This window comes from Lepisma saccharinum, chromosome 29 (genome assembly GCF_977018435.1).
Source record: "Lepisma saccharinum chromosome 29, izLepSacc3.1, whole genome shotgun sequence".
In the NCBI taxonomy this organism is placed as follows: domain Eukaryota; kingdom Metazoa; phylum Arthropoda; class Insecta; order Zygentoma; family Lepismatidae; genus Lepisma; species Lepisma saccharinum.
In genome coordinates, this window is record NC_139257.1 from 44,546,521 (window position 1) to 44,563,416 (window position 16,896).

The 16,896-nt window shown below is 36.4% G+C and overlaps 1 protein-coding gene across 1 annotated transcript in view; it reads right to left on the reverse strand.

The window, feature by feature from the left end:
* Window positions 1-16,896, reverse strand: part of Khc-73 (Kinesin heavy chain 73) — a 405,567-nt gene that overhangs the window by 51,572 nt on the left and 337,099 nt on the right. Inside the window, exons 20-25 of the mRNA XM_083114710.1 lie at window positions 16,222-16,404; window positions 13,641-13,832; window positions 11,749-11,951; window positions 9,366-9,456; window positions 6,109-6,254; window positions 4,461-4,605 (exon numbers count right to left, since the gene is read on the reverse strand). Of these exons, the coding sequence (XP_082970836.1) occupies window positions 4,461-4,605; window positions 6,109-6,254; window positions 9,366-9,456; window positions 11,749-11,951; window positions 13,641-13,832; window positions 16,222-16,404 (960 nt within the window). The remainder of the gene's footprint in view (window positions 1-4,460; window positions 4,606-6,108; window positions 6,255-9,365; window positions 9,457-11,748; window positions 11,952-13,640; window positions 13,833-16,221; window positions 16,405-16,896) is intronic.

Sequence of the window (16,896 nt, forward strand, 5' to 3'; positions counted from 1 at the left end):
CCCTCGTTTTTGATGGGGAAAAGCAACAAAAAAATATATCTCGTATATAATGCGCAGTACAATTCAGGTTCCAGAAATGGCTTCCTTAGCGTCTGACTAACATTTACGTATTTCATTTAAAATTAATCAGTAGATCATAAAAACGATCTTTTCCTTGCTTTCGTAGCTGATGCATTCACCACGCGACCTTGAACTTCCAGATGTTGGGCTTTTCATAGGAGAGGAGGGAGCAAAGTTATCAACCACCCGTTCAAGGTCGCAGTGCGTGATGCTTACAATAGATGGATGACATCAAGGCAGCATGAACTCTCACCAAGCGGGAGGGTGAAACGTGTGTCGCTGCCGATTGTTTGTGAATGGGTTCGTGAGGCATGGAACTCCATCTCCCTTGAAATGATGATCAAAAGTTTTAAGGTAACGGGAATATCGAACAAGATGGATGGAAGTGAGGACATTTCAGACTGCTTGTATCAGTAACTGGGAGTGAATGACGAAATTAAGTGTAAACTATATTTATTTATTTACGTGAGTCAAGCCGCAATAGCGCAGTAAATATACAGTAATTATTTCTATTTGGTAAGTGTTGACGTAATTATTTTACCTTCATATTTGTTACAGTCAACTCTCGATACAACGAACTTTCATAGTTCCCAGGAAAAAGGTAGTTATTTCGAAGGGGTTGTTATTGGAATTTGCACCAAAAACGATTATTAGGAGATAATCGGGCAGAATGAATGTTGGATTTAATACGGGTCTACTAGAGCATTGTCTGTTACAAGATGAACTGGTAAGATACGATCTCTCGGAAGATCTCACCTTTCTAGGCACAAAAAAAAAAGGGGCTGTAAATTTCGTTTTGGTTCGGCTGTGTAAAATACGTCGTAAAAATGTCACGTTTTCCTTCCTTCGACCAACTTCTAATTCACCCCCTCCCCCATTCCAGGGAGCAGTCCTTCCTCTTCCTCGACTTGCATTGTAAGCCAGGCTGAAAAAGGAAACGGGCAACTTGCGATCTATTTGCACCCAATGCGTATTCTAAGACACATTGAACAGTGTCGCACTCGATAATCATTTTGGTTTAGAATTAGATTTCACTAAAGTGAAACTGTATATTTAGTCCCGATTAGCCCAAAAGCATAAAATGAACCCAAAACAAGCTTTATGAAACCTGCGCATTTTCAGATATCAAAACGGGAGATCTTTATTTACTCTCACGTTAATCGACGATAATCGGTGTCAGCTTATACATTGAGCATTTTTTTAAAAATCGTTCGCAGCTTACACATTGAGGTTCTGAAGATAAAGGTGCAGAACATGAAGTTGTTTTAACTCTTCTTTTTCTTTCTGAAGATCGAATTTCGTTATCGTCAAATCAAAACAGCTTTGCGAGATACAAAACAATGACTTGCCTTCGCGCTGGATGAGTCATTGCTGTTATCCACAAGCGACAACTTCGCAGACGCTAGACAAAACACTGGCGCCAGTTGCAGCGTAAAAACAAGGCGACCGGCTGGAAGTTCGAGCAACAGGTGGTCAGGGAAAATCCTCCGTATTTCAAAGATAACGCAACTGTCGAAGGCTGAACTTTTATCAGCTGTGTGAAGAAGAAAGAATAAACCCTTTCTTTACGTTTTACCTTGCAACAGACAATAATACGGGCAATATTTCAATACAATAGCATTAAAAAAAGAAAAAAATAGGACCTGAATTCTGCAATTATTACATTGCCGTGCAAGCAGTGGCGGAGAAAGCTGGGTAGGGGGGCATTTTTTTTATACTTGTCCTATGGTTTTTGTTCGTTTTGAAGAATGCATCCAGAACTGGTTGACCATTTTAGAAGTCAAAGGAAAGAAAGAGCGGTCCACTTCCACCCTTGCCTGTAATCAGCCTGTGTGCACACACGATCAAGAAGACAATCGGCATTGCCCCCCCCCCCCCTTTAAACGTTTGCTGAGAAGAAAAGAGGGAGAAGTCACTCTGCCAACGGAACACTTTTGGCAAATATTAGGACATCGGCACAGTCATGAAAATGTAGAAATGGTAAACGGGAGTTATGATGCAAGTAAGATCGAAGTGAACTTTTGCGGAAACCTTAATGAAAATGCATTAAGAGTGTTGACGATCTTTAGTTGGCCTATGTGGCTTTGATTATCTATAACAGTTTCACTTCTTTATGAAGTGTTACAGGGAACAAAGAATACTTTTTGAATGAAAGCGATTACCGGAAGTTGTACGCTACAAAGTCGATTTAAAATAACATCCAAGCATATTCGATCTCTTCTCGTGTATCCAAGAGCAAACGAAATCACAATGGCAAAACAAGCCTGGCATGTTGGGTAGCAGCCGTCGGCTGCAGGTAACATTGGTACGCTTGAGGGAGGGGAGGGCAGAGGTCAAGTGCTATTGGATATAACTGAAGCGTGGTCTGGTGTTTATTTTTAGATCAGACCCACTTGCGAGCGGTAGAGTGCTACTGAAGGGAATGAGTGCAAAAAACGTATTTTTCGCCCGATCTCTGTTCATGACCATGTCTAAGGCGAAAACAATTTTTGTGGAAGTTATTTCTCCCGCGAAAAATACCGCTTGATACGTCTACCGTGTGACGGGAGGCGCGTGCTTGAATGCCGCCAGAACGGGTGCTGCTTTTCTCGATGTCGCAAAACTTTCCATTACTAAGTGACAACTCATGGAAAACGGCCATTTCGCATTTTTTTAAAATTATTACTGCTAAAGAAAGGCAATCTGTAGATATATACATGTTATACGCAGTGACATAGTGAAAAAAAAATGCGTGATTTCATTTTAGTTGTCCGAATTATTCCGTGCATAATACGCACCACAGTTTTGAAGGGCAAAAATTTTGGAAAAAAGTGCGCATTATACACGCGTAAATACGGTAATTGTTTTTTATCAGTTTCTTAAACATGAAAAAACACAATTAAAGTTTCCATATTTGCAAAAGTCAAGGTCCCCAGTACAGAATAATGAATCAAGTTAAAGGATGGCACAAATAAATGCATATCCACGCATGGGACTTTAGTAGGCTGAATAAATGTTTCAACCACACCACATGCAGTGTCAAAAACTACCAAAATAACAAGTTGAAAATTCTTGACTTTTTCTGTACCTTTTTCTTAACATATACTTAATCGCCCCCCCCCCCCCCCTTAGGTATAGTTGGGAATTACGAAAATAGGTATTCTGATTCAATGAAAAAAAAACTGAAGCTGTACTTGAATAAAGACTTAATCCTGGATGGGGAATGGCCACATTACTTTATTTAATATTGTTACGAATTGAAGAATGTAATGTATCAAATCCTAGTACAGGTATGTAACAATGTAATTTCACTTTACTGTAAAAAAAATAGCAAAAATTCTTGACCACAAGTATAATTTCTTGACATTCTTGACTGGTAAGACACACTGATATTTTTGTAACACTATTACACGTGTAAATGGCAGGACATTCACAAATTTTCAGGAATATTTAATAAATATTCAGCAACACTTGTGTAGTTACTATTTTGTTATATTTAATTGACATAATCAGGCTGTGCTTACCTGAAATTTTGCACAATAACTAACAAAAGAAGTACTCAATAATTAAGTTTAAAAGCACAATAATGAATATATTCAATATTTATACACGTATAAGAAAATGATGTTATCAACATTACGGAAGTTTGTGACAACTGTACATTGTGATAAATTGTAGATGGAGTGTGTGTTCAATAATTCCTGGAATGTCAACCTCAAACATAAAACAGTTGCAAATATTACAATACTTCTAACTGAGTGGCCCTGAGTGTGTAATTCGGTGTTAATTTTTGAGGTAGAAGATATTCCATAAATGTTACAAAAATAATTCCAATGTCCAGAGAACAGATAACTGGATATGCATGTAATTGTATACCAATTGCAGTCTCAATTACTACAGTACAACAAAGAAACCAAATTAAATAAATTGTAATTTGCTGATGTTTTGCAAGTTTATGAAACTCTTTTACAAATGGGTCAGTCATTTGATTCTGCAAGAACGAAAGCACCTCTAGCAGAAAGCTGTAAGCACAGACTTCTTTTGCTTTTAATTCCTACATATAATTATAGATATATGTATACAGTTGCAATTAAAAATAATACAATACTACAAATTTTGAGCAATAGTACTTGATGCACAGAATCTGAAAGATATGGAAATGCACAAGCGGCAATACAGAAAAAAAAACAAGAAACAGAGACCGTTCCATACAAACTTAACGCTCTCTATTGAAAAATTGTTGGAGCATGATAATGACTACACACCATTTTCAGCATCTTCTTATAGTCAAAGTTAAAGAACTTTCTCTCTCTCTCTCGTGATACTAATCACATATCTACCTTCTCTGTTTCTCTCAGCAAGTAAACGCTCGTTCAGACTCTGGTAAAAGAATTTGGTAGGTTTCATGCAATCCAACTTACCCAAACCAAATGGTTTAGTAGGAGTTGTTTCTTGGTCTTTGAATGCGCCAGGCCTTGGTCTTTCTCTGTTTTGTAACTCACTATTGAGGTCCGTAACACTTTCTGATCGAACAGGCCCATCCAAGCTGCCATCAAATCGCATGATCTATACGTGAGGAAAAATCACACTTAAGCATCTAAGATTTCAAGCACAGGCAAAAAGGTTGCTTAAATTTGTTGACAACAAGGGGGCTGGAAGAATTGAGATAGAAAATAGTTGATAGTAAAGGTTTTTAATGCATTGGTTGATTAATTTAGTTCATTTTACTTCACTCTTCTGAGACTTTTGGCTAATTGCGAAGCTGAGAATGAATGATGAAGAACTCACAAAGAACACCCATATCCAGGCTGGGATTTGAACCTGAGACAGAGAGTCAGTGTTGTAGCACACTGTGTTAACAACTCTGCCACTGAGATTGTAATTTTTTTTAATGCAATGAGGATGGAACAGAGTAATCAGTAGTTTATTGGTATTGCCTTCACATTTACTATAATTGTAAAGTTAATGATAATTAGGGCTCGGATAATTATGCATTTTGCATATGCAAATGCATATTTAAGGATTTTTAACTAAAAATGTATATTTAATATGCAGGTGCATATTTGTATGGAAGTAAGTTGATGTTGTGCATATTTTTGTCTCCACAACCAACACTCCTCGCTTCTCTTTTCTTTATCTTTTCTGTCTTTCTTCTTTCAACAACTTCAAACAAGCATCAAAATTATAGAAGACGTTAAAGAGGCCCTAGCCCAGGTTGAAGATCCTGTGTATATATAGAAATTGGATGCTGTATTCAAAACGAACAGTGGGCTTGCCACAATGGTGAAAGTTTGCAAAATTCTGCATACAAATGGACAATGTGTGGATGATCTGAAACTTGATGGGTCTGACTTTGTTGCCCTGTAATACAGTCCACTTGTATTTTGCGGAGTGGAACGTGTGTTTTTTTTAAAAATAAGACTATTCTAGCTGAAAACAGGAGTTTCAAGTTAGGAAATTTGAGACAACAAGATCTTGATCTGTAATGTATTGTGCTTCATTTAACGCAAAACCATATTTAGTAATTGAAAAAAATCTGTGTAGCGAATGAGCATTCAGAATAATGCATATTCATTGCCATTCTTTCATAGTTTGTAATATACAGCATTTATAAATTAAACTGGTTTTTAAAGTGCATATTCTACACTTTTTTAGTGCAAATTTTGCATTTTTTTAGTGCATAACTATATGAGCCCTAATGATAATTGTGATTTAATTAAGTTTACAAATCTGCCATTTTGTTCTCCTTTTATTCATGTAACCAGGTTTTGTAAAGAAAAAACCAAAATGCAGGTTTGTATTGTACCTACTCCTATTGTCTTGTTTTACATAGATTTTATTTTTCATTTAATTTAAAGCAGTCTTTTATCTTACTTGGAAGTTGTCTTTTAACATTCAAATACAATACTCAAAAAATAATAAAAAATCACAAATACAAAACATACTGCCAATTTTCCACCCCTGAATGGTAATTTTCACCATAAATCTGCACTCCAGATTTGAAATAATTAAAATACTGTTAATACTATATACAAAACTTCAATCTCTGTAGAAATGGGTATGACTTACGTGTGAGAAATTGGGTACACTGGCTGTTTTTCTCATCATAAGAGGCCTTCCTTGTGCCTGCAAAAGTTCTTTCACGGCTACGTTTTGACGCAACCGATCCAGCGTTAGGATACTCTCCACTGCACTGACTCCCCTTGTGTACTTTTCTGAAAGACAACAATTTAATATTGTAGCATAAAACAAATTTCCATTATAGTTGATATGCCATGATCAACAGGCTCTGTCAAATGAACATGTTATTACATACATGGGTATTAACCTGATCACCTCCAAATTTTCACCAAATCGGAATTCAAATGTCCCCTGCTTGGTGATTCTACAGTTAGGGACGGCAAGATAATTTACTAGTTAATTTCTTTACATAAATTACATGTAATTTATGAGTAATTTAGTTCATGTAGGAAACCATTTTTTTTACATCTTCTTTCGTAAATTAGTAATCTAAAAACAACTATAATTACGAGGCCTATTCGGAAAGTAAGTACCGAAAGGGTGTAAGAAATAAAGTAAAATAGTTTTGTACTTTTTTATTATTTGCACTGCATTCTACTGACCTTAAACTACTTTTCTACGAAGTTTCCACCATTTTTCAAGCATTTGTCATAGCGTGGCACTGGTTTTTGTATCCCATCGTCATAGAATGTTCCCGTCTGTGATGAAAGCCATCCATGCACTCCTGCTTCAACGTCATCATCCTCGTCGAAATGCTGACCACAATTTTCAATATTCCAGGCGATCTGTCACAATTTCGTAGAGGACTGTTTTCTTGAAATTTGTGGAAATTCCATGGAAAGCGACGATATTGTGAAGCGTCTGTTTTTACAAATTTCCACGTCGACCGCACGCACCAAATTCTCGGTCACAACAGATGGCCGACCGCTCCTTGGGTCATCGCGAACTGTCTCACGACCTTCTTTAAACATCAAAAATAAAGACCTCTCACAGTTGACAGTGGATGTCTACCGGTTTCACGTTTCTTGCATTGAGAAAACGAATCATAGACCGGACTTCTCAGTCGGCGGGCCGATTGATTTTCTTGAACATTTCAAACCTTCATAAACCTACGAAGAAAAAGCATGACCTGCTCCCACGACTGCTTGTGGCTTACAAATGGATGAAGGATGTCAGCGAGAACTCACACGGTAGCGGCTGCAGCGCTACAGCGGCAATATTTGCAAACGGTACTTACTATACGAATATGCCTCGTATATTACGTTTTAAACTTTAATTTTCTGAAGATTGTTTACACAGCCACCTCAGGCCCTCACCCTCACTAACCGATTTTTTAAAAAATAGATACTGTTCTTTCACAAGCTTTTAACAATTGTGAAACCTGCTGATATATACGTCTTGCACAGTACTTGTCTTTATAACAAGACAATACGATTAACGACAATTTATTTGGATTCGATTTCAAAGTTTTAGAAACAGCTTCAAAATCCTTTTTCATGTGTATTATATGAGGCGTATTTTTAAAGTAAGTACCATTTTGAAATTCCGCCGCTGCAGCGCTGCGGTCGGTGTCCCGTGCATGCGCACTGTGTACCTACATCTGTTGGCAAGCCACAGACGCCATTGCAGCAACAATCGATCGTGTATACATTTGCTTTTGCGTATTTAAAATGCCTTCGCCGTGCTAAAGGCATGAAAGCAGTTGAAATTCACCGTCAGATTTGTGAAGTGTACGGACAAAACATTATGAGTGATGGAATAGTACGCAAATGGGTAAGAGCTTTCAAAGATGGCCGAAAGGATGTTCATGACGAGGAACGGAGTGGGCGACCCTCAGTGATCACTGTCGATTTGGTGCAGAAAGTCGACGAAAAAGTGAAAGAGAACAGACGCTTCACGATTTCTTCATTATCAGAGGAGTTCCCTGAAGTTTCAAGAAGTGTTATCTACGAAATTGTTACCGAACGCTTAAACTATCGAAAATTGTGCTCACGATGGGTACCAAAAATGTTAACTGAGGCGCACAAAAGCCTTGACTTTTCTTTTCAAGATCTCATCGCATCATTTGGCTGGGAACAATTTGATCATCCTCCATACAGCCCCAATCTAGCATCCAGTGACTACCACGTGTTTCTGCAACTGAAGAAGCATCTCGGAGGTCAGCGCCACGATGACGACGATAGCCTCAAAACGGCCGTGTTGCAGTGGCTGTCAACTCAGTCGGCAAACTTCTATGACGACGGACTACAAAAGCTTGTTGTTCGATATGATAAGTGCCTTAATATTGGTGGCAATTATGTGGAAAAGTAGATAAAGTGTGGTCTTTCACGTAACAATAAAATTGTTACAAAAAGTTTACTTGTTTTTTGTACATATCAAAACGGTACTTACTTAAAAAAATATGCCTCGTACATTTGCATAGTCTAATTATGATGTGAATGTGAACATGGCATGGCATTCCAATGTAAGAGCACATACAAATTCTGAAGGAAAGTTTTTTTAAAGCCCTTTTTGTATTCTACCACTGCCAACTGCCATACATAACAATAACTATTGCAAAAAACATGTTTTATTTGAAGTTTTATGTTTGATTCTAGTTTTCTATGTACTTTATGTTTTTTTACGTAGTTTACACGTACTTTACATGTCACGTAGAAAACCTTTTTTTACGAGTAATTGCACAGTACTTTGCGTAATACTTAATAGAAATAAGAGCACCCTGTATACTGACATCATATTTTGCATTTATCAAGAAAATGCCCATTTTTTTACATTTCAAAATCATGTTTAAAATCTGTATTCTAATAGCACATTTACAGGCTTCGCCAACGTCAAATGTAAGGAAGTATAAATCTACACCATGTCAAACACTACAGTACTGTATGCAGAAAATCTTTACTTAACAAGTTTTTGGTAATTCTATAGGAGAACAGTGGCAGACAGTAAAATCCTGTCTTTTTTAATGAGCAAAAATCTCAGAACACTATATTTCTGGAGCTAAGCTGTCAATGCTAACTTTACATGCAAGAATTTAATGTTCATTTCACAAATTTTGTACCTGATTATATATTATTTTCTGAAAATATATGGTAGAAAAATGCTGCCCACAGCTTTGAAATATAACAAAAATAAACATTACTAAGTATATTGATACCCCTATCAATAATTTTCGATATAATTAGCAGACAACACTAGTCTTACATAAAATGTCTTGTACATTATTTCACTTTATAAAGAGAAACATACTGAAAGATAAGACAGTACAAAACATAGTGCTTCAAGACAATAAGTAACAAAGAACATACCGATGTAAGTTTCTCCATCAGACATAGAGGAATCTTCTCCTGAAGCTGCAATCTGAGCAAGGGACTCACGATCTTCAAGTTCTTCACTTGCCTGCAAGCAAATAGAGGGAATGACAGAACCTCACACAGTAGTATAATTGTTGTCTTACAAGTACAGAATAAATACATATATGTACATTATCAAATTATTTATTAACCAGTTCAAGAATAAACAGACAAGCAAAATAACTGAAACTACAATTTTAAAGAGCAAAATCTGCCGATCGTTTTCTTTTGGTAGAACACAAATGGCGAAGAGTATTGTGGACTTTTATTTAGTCTTAAATAGGGCCAACTACTTCTTCGGAAACCTATTCGTTTTGGTATAAAAAATTCACCCTTTTCAAATTTTCTAGGCAATTTTAAATTAAGCATCCGGAACATTCTGTAGTGTTTTCACTAGGGATGGGACCGATTAATTGGTACTCTATCGGTATTGGCTGATATAGCCTTATCAGTGTATCGGTAAAATTACCGATTATTTTACCGATCCGATATATTGATAAATATCTGATAATTTAGTGCAAAATTCTGCCATTTTGCTGTACTTTTTATGGACAATCTCGATGCCCTACTTTCTAAAAAAGTAATTGTCTAAATATTCAACTTCTTTTGCACTGCAGTCACCTCGAAACACACATTTGTTAAGGAGATCAAGGAACATTTCATGTTCTTCAAGTACCATATCTAATTTTATATCGGATCGGTAGAATATCGGTTATCGGTATCGGTAAATTTTATATCGGTACTTTATTGGTATTGGCCAAAATTTCATATCAGCCCATCCCTAGTTTTAATGTATAATAATCAAGTTTTAAAGATTAAAATGGACAATGATTCTTGAAGCTTTCCTGGCGGTGAATAATGAAGAGGTTTTCTCGGGCAATCAACAAGTCATGCAATTACTGGGACCATATCATCAAAGAAGCAATAGCCATACATGGAAAAAAGGAAAGCCTCAACAGAGACACAGGATATTAGAACTGGAGCCAGCCTGGTTAGCGATAGTCGACTGGGAGCGCAGATGTCGTAGACGTGCCTCCTGATTGTCCTGCCACCTACACCAGACCCTTCCCACACCAAATACATATAACTTCACCCTGACATATCTCTGCACTTCAATCCCTGAAGATGAGAGTGACAGCTCTCCAAAGCTCGGAAGTCAATCCGGAAATCACCTGGTTGATTGCCCAAGAAAACCTCTTCATAAAATACACTGTCATTAATACACTAAAGTTTATTCAACATGGTTCAAAATAAGCATGAAAAAAGCAATAAAAACACTTTAGAATATTTCTTATCAAGAAGTTAACTCAAGAAAAAAAGCAGAATTTATTTTTCCCAAACACTAGCTAAATACAGGGTGATTCAAAAGTTGCCATGCTCTCTGTTCTTTTCTTTGAGGTAAACTGACACAATGGCATTGACGAAGGACGAACACATAGAGATCATCCTCCGGGCTGAGCCTGGCAGTTGGAAGATTTGTTCTAAACGAAGATGGTGTTTTCCATCTTCTTTAATGATGCGTACCCCACTATGGCACGTGTGTACACCAGTGATTGAATGTCGAGTTTCACAATCACTGAATTTGCCACCATGCTCCCCCGACTTGACACTGCTGGACTCTTATCTGTTGGGTCACTTGAACGTTATCGTTGGTCACTTGCAAAGCCACATTCTTCATGCATATTGTAAGATCTCTGTCAAGACACTGCACGCAGTATACAAGCTGAGTGGGTCAAACACACTAACATGTGCACTCACAACAAGGGGAGGGGGTCATATTGAACATATTGTGTAACCACAAAACTGCATTGTGTGCTACGTATGGCAACTTTTGAATCACCCTGTAGAAAAAAAATATTAATTTTAACAGTCTTTTCCATGTTTTTTAATGTATTTTTAAAGTATTGACTTTTCCATGACTGTCTCATAGTTTGATTTCCTTGATTTTTCACATCTGTGGAAAACATATTATTTTCAAGCAGCTTCTCTCGCCTTTGATGCAAGTGATCTCTGCTTTCGTTAAAGTACTGAAAATTCTGGCACATTTGCCATGAGCATTTACTAATTTTTTGAAGAAAAAATTAAAAATTCAATGGAAGCACATTACAAAGAAATGGAACAATAATGATTCAGCCATTTCTGTATTCTGCACAATGGCATCAACCACAAGAGCTACAAAGCCTGTCACTTAATTAGTACGTTAACAAGAGTTAGGCTTTTAATCAAATTAATGTAAACCCTTTCCCAATTTGTTTCTTATTTATAATCTTTGATTATAACCACAGAAAATTGCCCATGACATCTGATTTTCACCAGAAAGAATGTATCATGGCCTCACCTTAGGAATATTTGAAACAACTTCATATGTGACTCCACACTGAGCGAGGCAGTCTGTTCTAACTATCCTCCTGCGAATTCGATCTGTGATGCTTTGACGTTTGTAAATGTTGATGCACAGTCTCTTACGAAGAACTAAGTCCATTGGTGCAGGGTGAGATAGTCGAACTGTTGTCTTCAAAATCAGGTACACTCTCTCATTAGCTACAAAAATTATAACATTCAATAGATTAGTTACATTTGCATATAGAAAACACTTGGAAACAAAACAAAACACAAGACACAGACACACAAACTTTTTTTTTCAAACAACTCAAGGAACTATTATATACCGTATTTACTCATGTATAATACACACTTTTCTCCAAAATTTTTGCCCCCAAACATTGTGGTGTGTATTATGCACGGAATAATTTGGACAGCCAACATGAAACCGTACAAGGTCATTTCATGATTTAGTGACACTTGCATTGATTTTTCATGTTTACGGAACCCTATCATGTTATATATCATTGCAAAGCTTTAATTAATGCATTCAAGATGGCGACACTAATGTGCAATACGATTGAAATAAGCTCATCACAAAATGAAGGAATGTTCTGATTTTTATGGTACTTTGGATGAAAGAAATGATAAGGAAAAAGGAAATAATAATTAAAATGTATTACTGGCCAAAAAATATGACACATATGGAGTGTGTAAATGCCTTAATGGAAGAAATATTGTGCTGCGAATTGCTAGTTTGTGGATCCTGAATGTGACTCCTATAAATGTTACATTAGTCATGGAAAAAGTATATATATTTTGAAGTTTTATTAGAAAACGTAAAGAGGAAATGAGCAAAACCATGTATAAGAGTTTAAAGGCCATGACCCACAATTTTTCACTTTGTAATGTAACTTTCTGCAACACCAAGAAAAGCAGTGCCATTCTGGCGGAATTCGAGCATGCATCTCCTGTCACAAAAACAATGTGGCCGCGGTGGCTCAGTCGATAATGCATCTCACTACCATGCTAAAGGTCCCGGGTTTGATCCGCACCCGGTTCAAATCCGGGAACATTTCTAACATTGGAAGCAGCCCCGGTGCCCATCCAGCATACAACATGGGTACCTGGGGAAAACCCTGGTGGGTAAAGGCAGTCAGGGGCATGATGCTGATAACATCCCCCCCACCACCACCGGATCAAGAAAGTGTGGGGCATTACCTGCACACCCCCTATATGCCTTCATGGTGTGGTGCTAAGCACAGGGGGGCACTTTACCTTTTTATTTTTTACCTCCCATCACATGGGATGCGTATCAGTGGTATTTGTTGGGCAAAAATTAACAGAAAGTAACTTCCTGAGCACTGCCAATCCATAACATAATTTTGATCTCGCTTTCTATTTCACAATAAATAAGGTGGTTAAAGAGTGAAAGCTTTGGGTTACTAAGCACAGTGGAGTGAGAGGGGGGAGGTGGCATGGTTGGGTGACTTATTGTTTAAACAAGAGTATATTCTCCTTCTGGTCCACATAGCAACAGGTGACTCATTGAATAGGAATGATGCCATTCACTGTTGATCGCCATAGCAACAGCTTTATGACCCACAACTAAACCCATTTCTTGAACCTGGATTGTATTGTGCATTATATACGAGATATAATTATTTGTCACCTTTCCCTATCAAAAACCAGGGTGCGCATTATACATGCGTAAATATAAGTGTATAAGAACAGAATATCTCATAATGCTTCTCCAGTTTCAACAGACTTCTTAATTCTGTCAATTTTTCAAATTTGTGACACAATTTACATTTAATTTCTGGAATCCCTGTTCTTATACACTTCCTCAACAAATTAAAATTCTATATTGCTTTTGAATTTATAAACTGCATTAGTCTCCCTCGTTACCTTCAGTAACTCTATTTAAATATAAGCTGTCATGTATTGATGAATCCCATGCTGCTACAGCGCACACATCTTTCTCGAAGTGCTTAATGATGGGAAGGTTGAAGAACTTCCCTCCGTGTTCTTTGGGGAGAATGGAATTCACACCGGTGATCGAAACCTCTTCTCCTGATTGGTGAGTTGACAGATCATCAGCTGGAAAAAATCAAGTTATGGGTAATCACAAAATAGAATGTGATTCAAAAAAAGATCAGATAAATGTTTCATGGACTACAGTGCATGAAATATTTGATTAAATGAAAACTACAAGGATGTAACTACTGCGAAATCAGAAATCACGAAAATTTTAATAACTTTATATATATATGGGACGATATGAAATTTTGGCCGATACTGATAAAGTACCGATATAAAATTTACCGATAACCGATATAAAATTAGAAATGGTCGTGGAAGAACCTGAAAAGTTCTTTGACCTCCTTAAAAACTGTGTGTTTCAAAGTGACTGTTGTGCAAGAGAAATTGCATATTTAGACATTTACTTTTTAATAAAGTAGGGCATGGAGATTATCCATAAAAATTACAACAAAACGGCAGAATTTTGCACTAAACTATCAGATATTTATCGATATATCGGATTGGTAAAATAATCGGTAATTTTACCGATAAACCGATACCGATAGAATACCGATTAATTGGTCCCATCCCTACAATTTATTAGGGATGGGCCGATATGAAATTTTGGCCGATACCTATAAAGTACCGATATAAAATTTACCGATACCGATAACCGATATTCTACCGAACCGATATGAAATTAGAAATGGTCCTTGAAGAATCGGAAAGATTCATTGACCTCCTTAATAAATGTGTGTTTCAAGGTGACTGCAGTGCAACAGAAGTTGAATATTTTGACATTTAGTTTTTTAGAAAGTAGGGCATCAAGATTATCCATAAAATTTGCAACTAGCAGATATTTTATTTATCTATATATTAGATCGGTAAAATAATCGATAATTTTACCGATATCGGCTGATACCGATAGAGTACCGATTAATCGGTCGCATCCCTACAATTTATAATAATTTGAATTTCTTTATTTCCTTGGATAGCATATGTAGAAAATAAGGATAGGCGGATATGAAATTTTGACCAATACCGATACAGACATAATGTACAGATTTGTAATGATGCTTACAGAACGTTAGGGTTCCTAATTAGAAGTTCACAAGACATGCATAATGAAAGAGCTCTGACAAGCCTGTTTAATTGCCTTGTTCGAACCAAATTAGAATATGCAAGTGTAGTCTGGTCACCTTACACACAATGTAATAGCAAAAAGATAGAAAGAATGCAGAAGAAATTTGTTCGTTACTTATATTACAAAAAGCACAAAAGATCGTCTTTTCAGGATAATGTATCATATAAACAACTACTCACGAGAATTCAACGTTACACCTCTGTACGAAAGGAGAGTAGTATCACATCAATTATTTTTATATAAGTTAGTCAACGGTCTCGTCGACAGTCCAAGGCTCCTCCAGACATTAAACTTTAATGCTAAGAAAGACATGTTACGGTTCAGGCAGCCTTTTTATTACAGTAAATCCAATTCAAACAGAACACCAGAATTCACCCATTCTAAGACTATGTATTAAACATAATGAAATAGTCAGTAACGGTGGAGACACGGATTTCGCTATGCCATTCATGCAATTCCTGTCCGTCCTTTGAAGAATATCATGAATAAATAATTATACATGTTTTCTGTGTACATGGGTATGTTTCTGAATACAATTATGCCTTTTTGATTTATGTTCTCTAGAATACTTGTGTTCGTGTTCTTTATTATTGTAGTTTTGCTCTCATTATTCTTCTTTTGTTTTGTATTGTTAGAATTATATTCTTTTAATTGTTTAAAATATATATGTAAGCCTATTGTAATTGGAGCGAAAGCTCTGTTATAGGTGAAATAAATAAATAAATAAATAAAATTTACAGACACTGATACTCTACTGATCCGATATAAAATTCCAAATGATTCACTGATCTCCTTAATAAATGTACGTTAACTTATACACTAAACTTTTGCAATGGAAAAGAAGCTGTATATTTCGACCTTTACTTTTAAAAAAGGTATAGGGTAGAGATTATATTTTTATATACATAAAAATTATAACAAAATGGCACAATATTGCATTAAATTTTAAGATATTTATAAATACATTGGATCGGTAAAATAATCGGTAAGTTTCACGATACACCGATATGCCTATATCAGCTGATACTGAAAGAGTACCGATTAATATGCCCCATCCCTAGTAGAAAATATACATCTAGAAAATAAATTAAAAATATGGCAGGAATGAGATCAAATGTTTTGTCACAAATAAACGATCAGCTATATTGGATCTGGTTCAATCAATAATTAATGCATGTAGGCAGTTGAAATTTACTTTACAAAACAAAGCTACATGATTTATAATGTTTATACTAAATAACAATATAACAAAATAGCAGAATTTTACACTAAATTGCAGGTTATTTATGGAAATATTGGATTGGTAAAATTACTGGAACCTACCATTGAGATCAAGAAATAACACAGGAATGTGAGCTTCCATGCCTCCTGGGGGCTCCCAATCAGCCAGGGCTCCTGGGATTCCCGACCCAGCCGATGGGACAAGAACAACGTTCCGTTCCTCTGTCAAGCTCACCCACTGGTCCACCAGGCTCTGCTCTCTCTCGACATCTTTCTCCGTCTTATCTGTGGAATGAAGAATGTACTTAAATTATGTTTACAAATGCATGTAAAGGCCATATGGATATTGTTACTGGCTTCACTGTTCAAATATGAGTTGAATTGATGCTTAGAGAACTTTTTACATTCTTGTTCCTGTCATCATATCTCTGTGCATAGTTTGATCATAATTTTCTTTTTTGGCAGAAACCATTACAAGAAAGAGGCGATACTGTCAAATGCAAGTTATTGTTGGATATTGGTACACTGTTACCGTATGATTATCACCAGTGCAAGGTGGTAGACAATTTTCACATGTGAACTACATGCTGTTCACAGTTATTGCTTACACATACAATACACAACCTCACACGTCGATAGAAGATTAGAGTGACTAGCCATTTGAGGCTGTGTGTTGTAAGTGTATCTAGGGTAAGCTTGAAAAAGTTCGAGGAAAACAGGATGAAAAGTTGCAGATAAAATAAAAAGTCACTAAAAATAACTGTTGGATTATTTTGC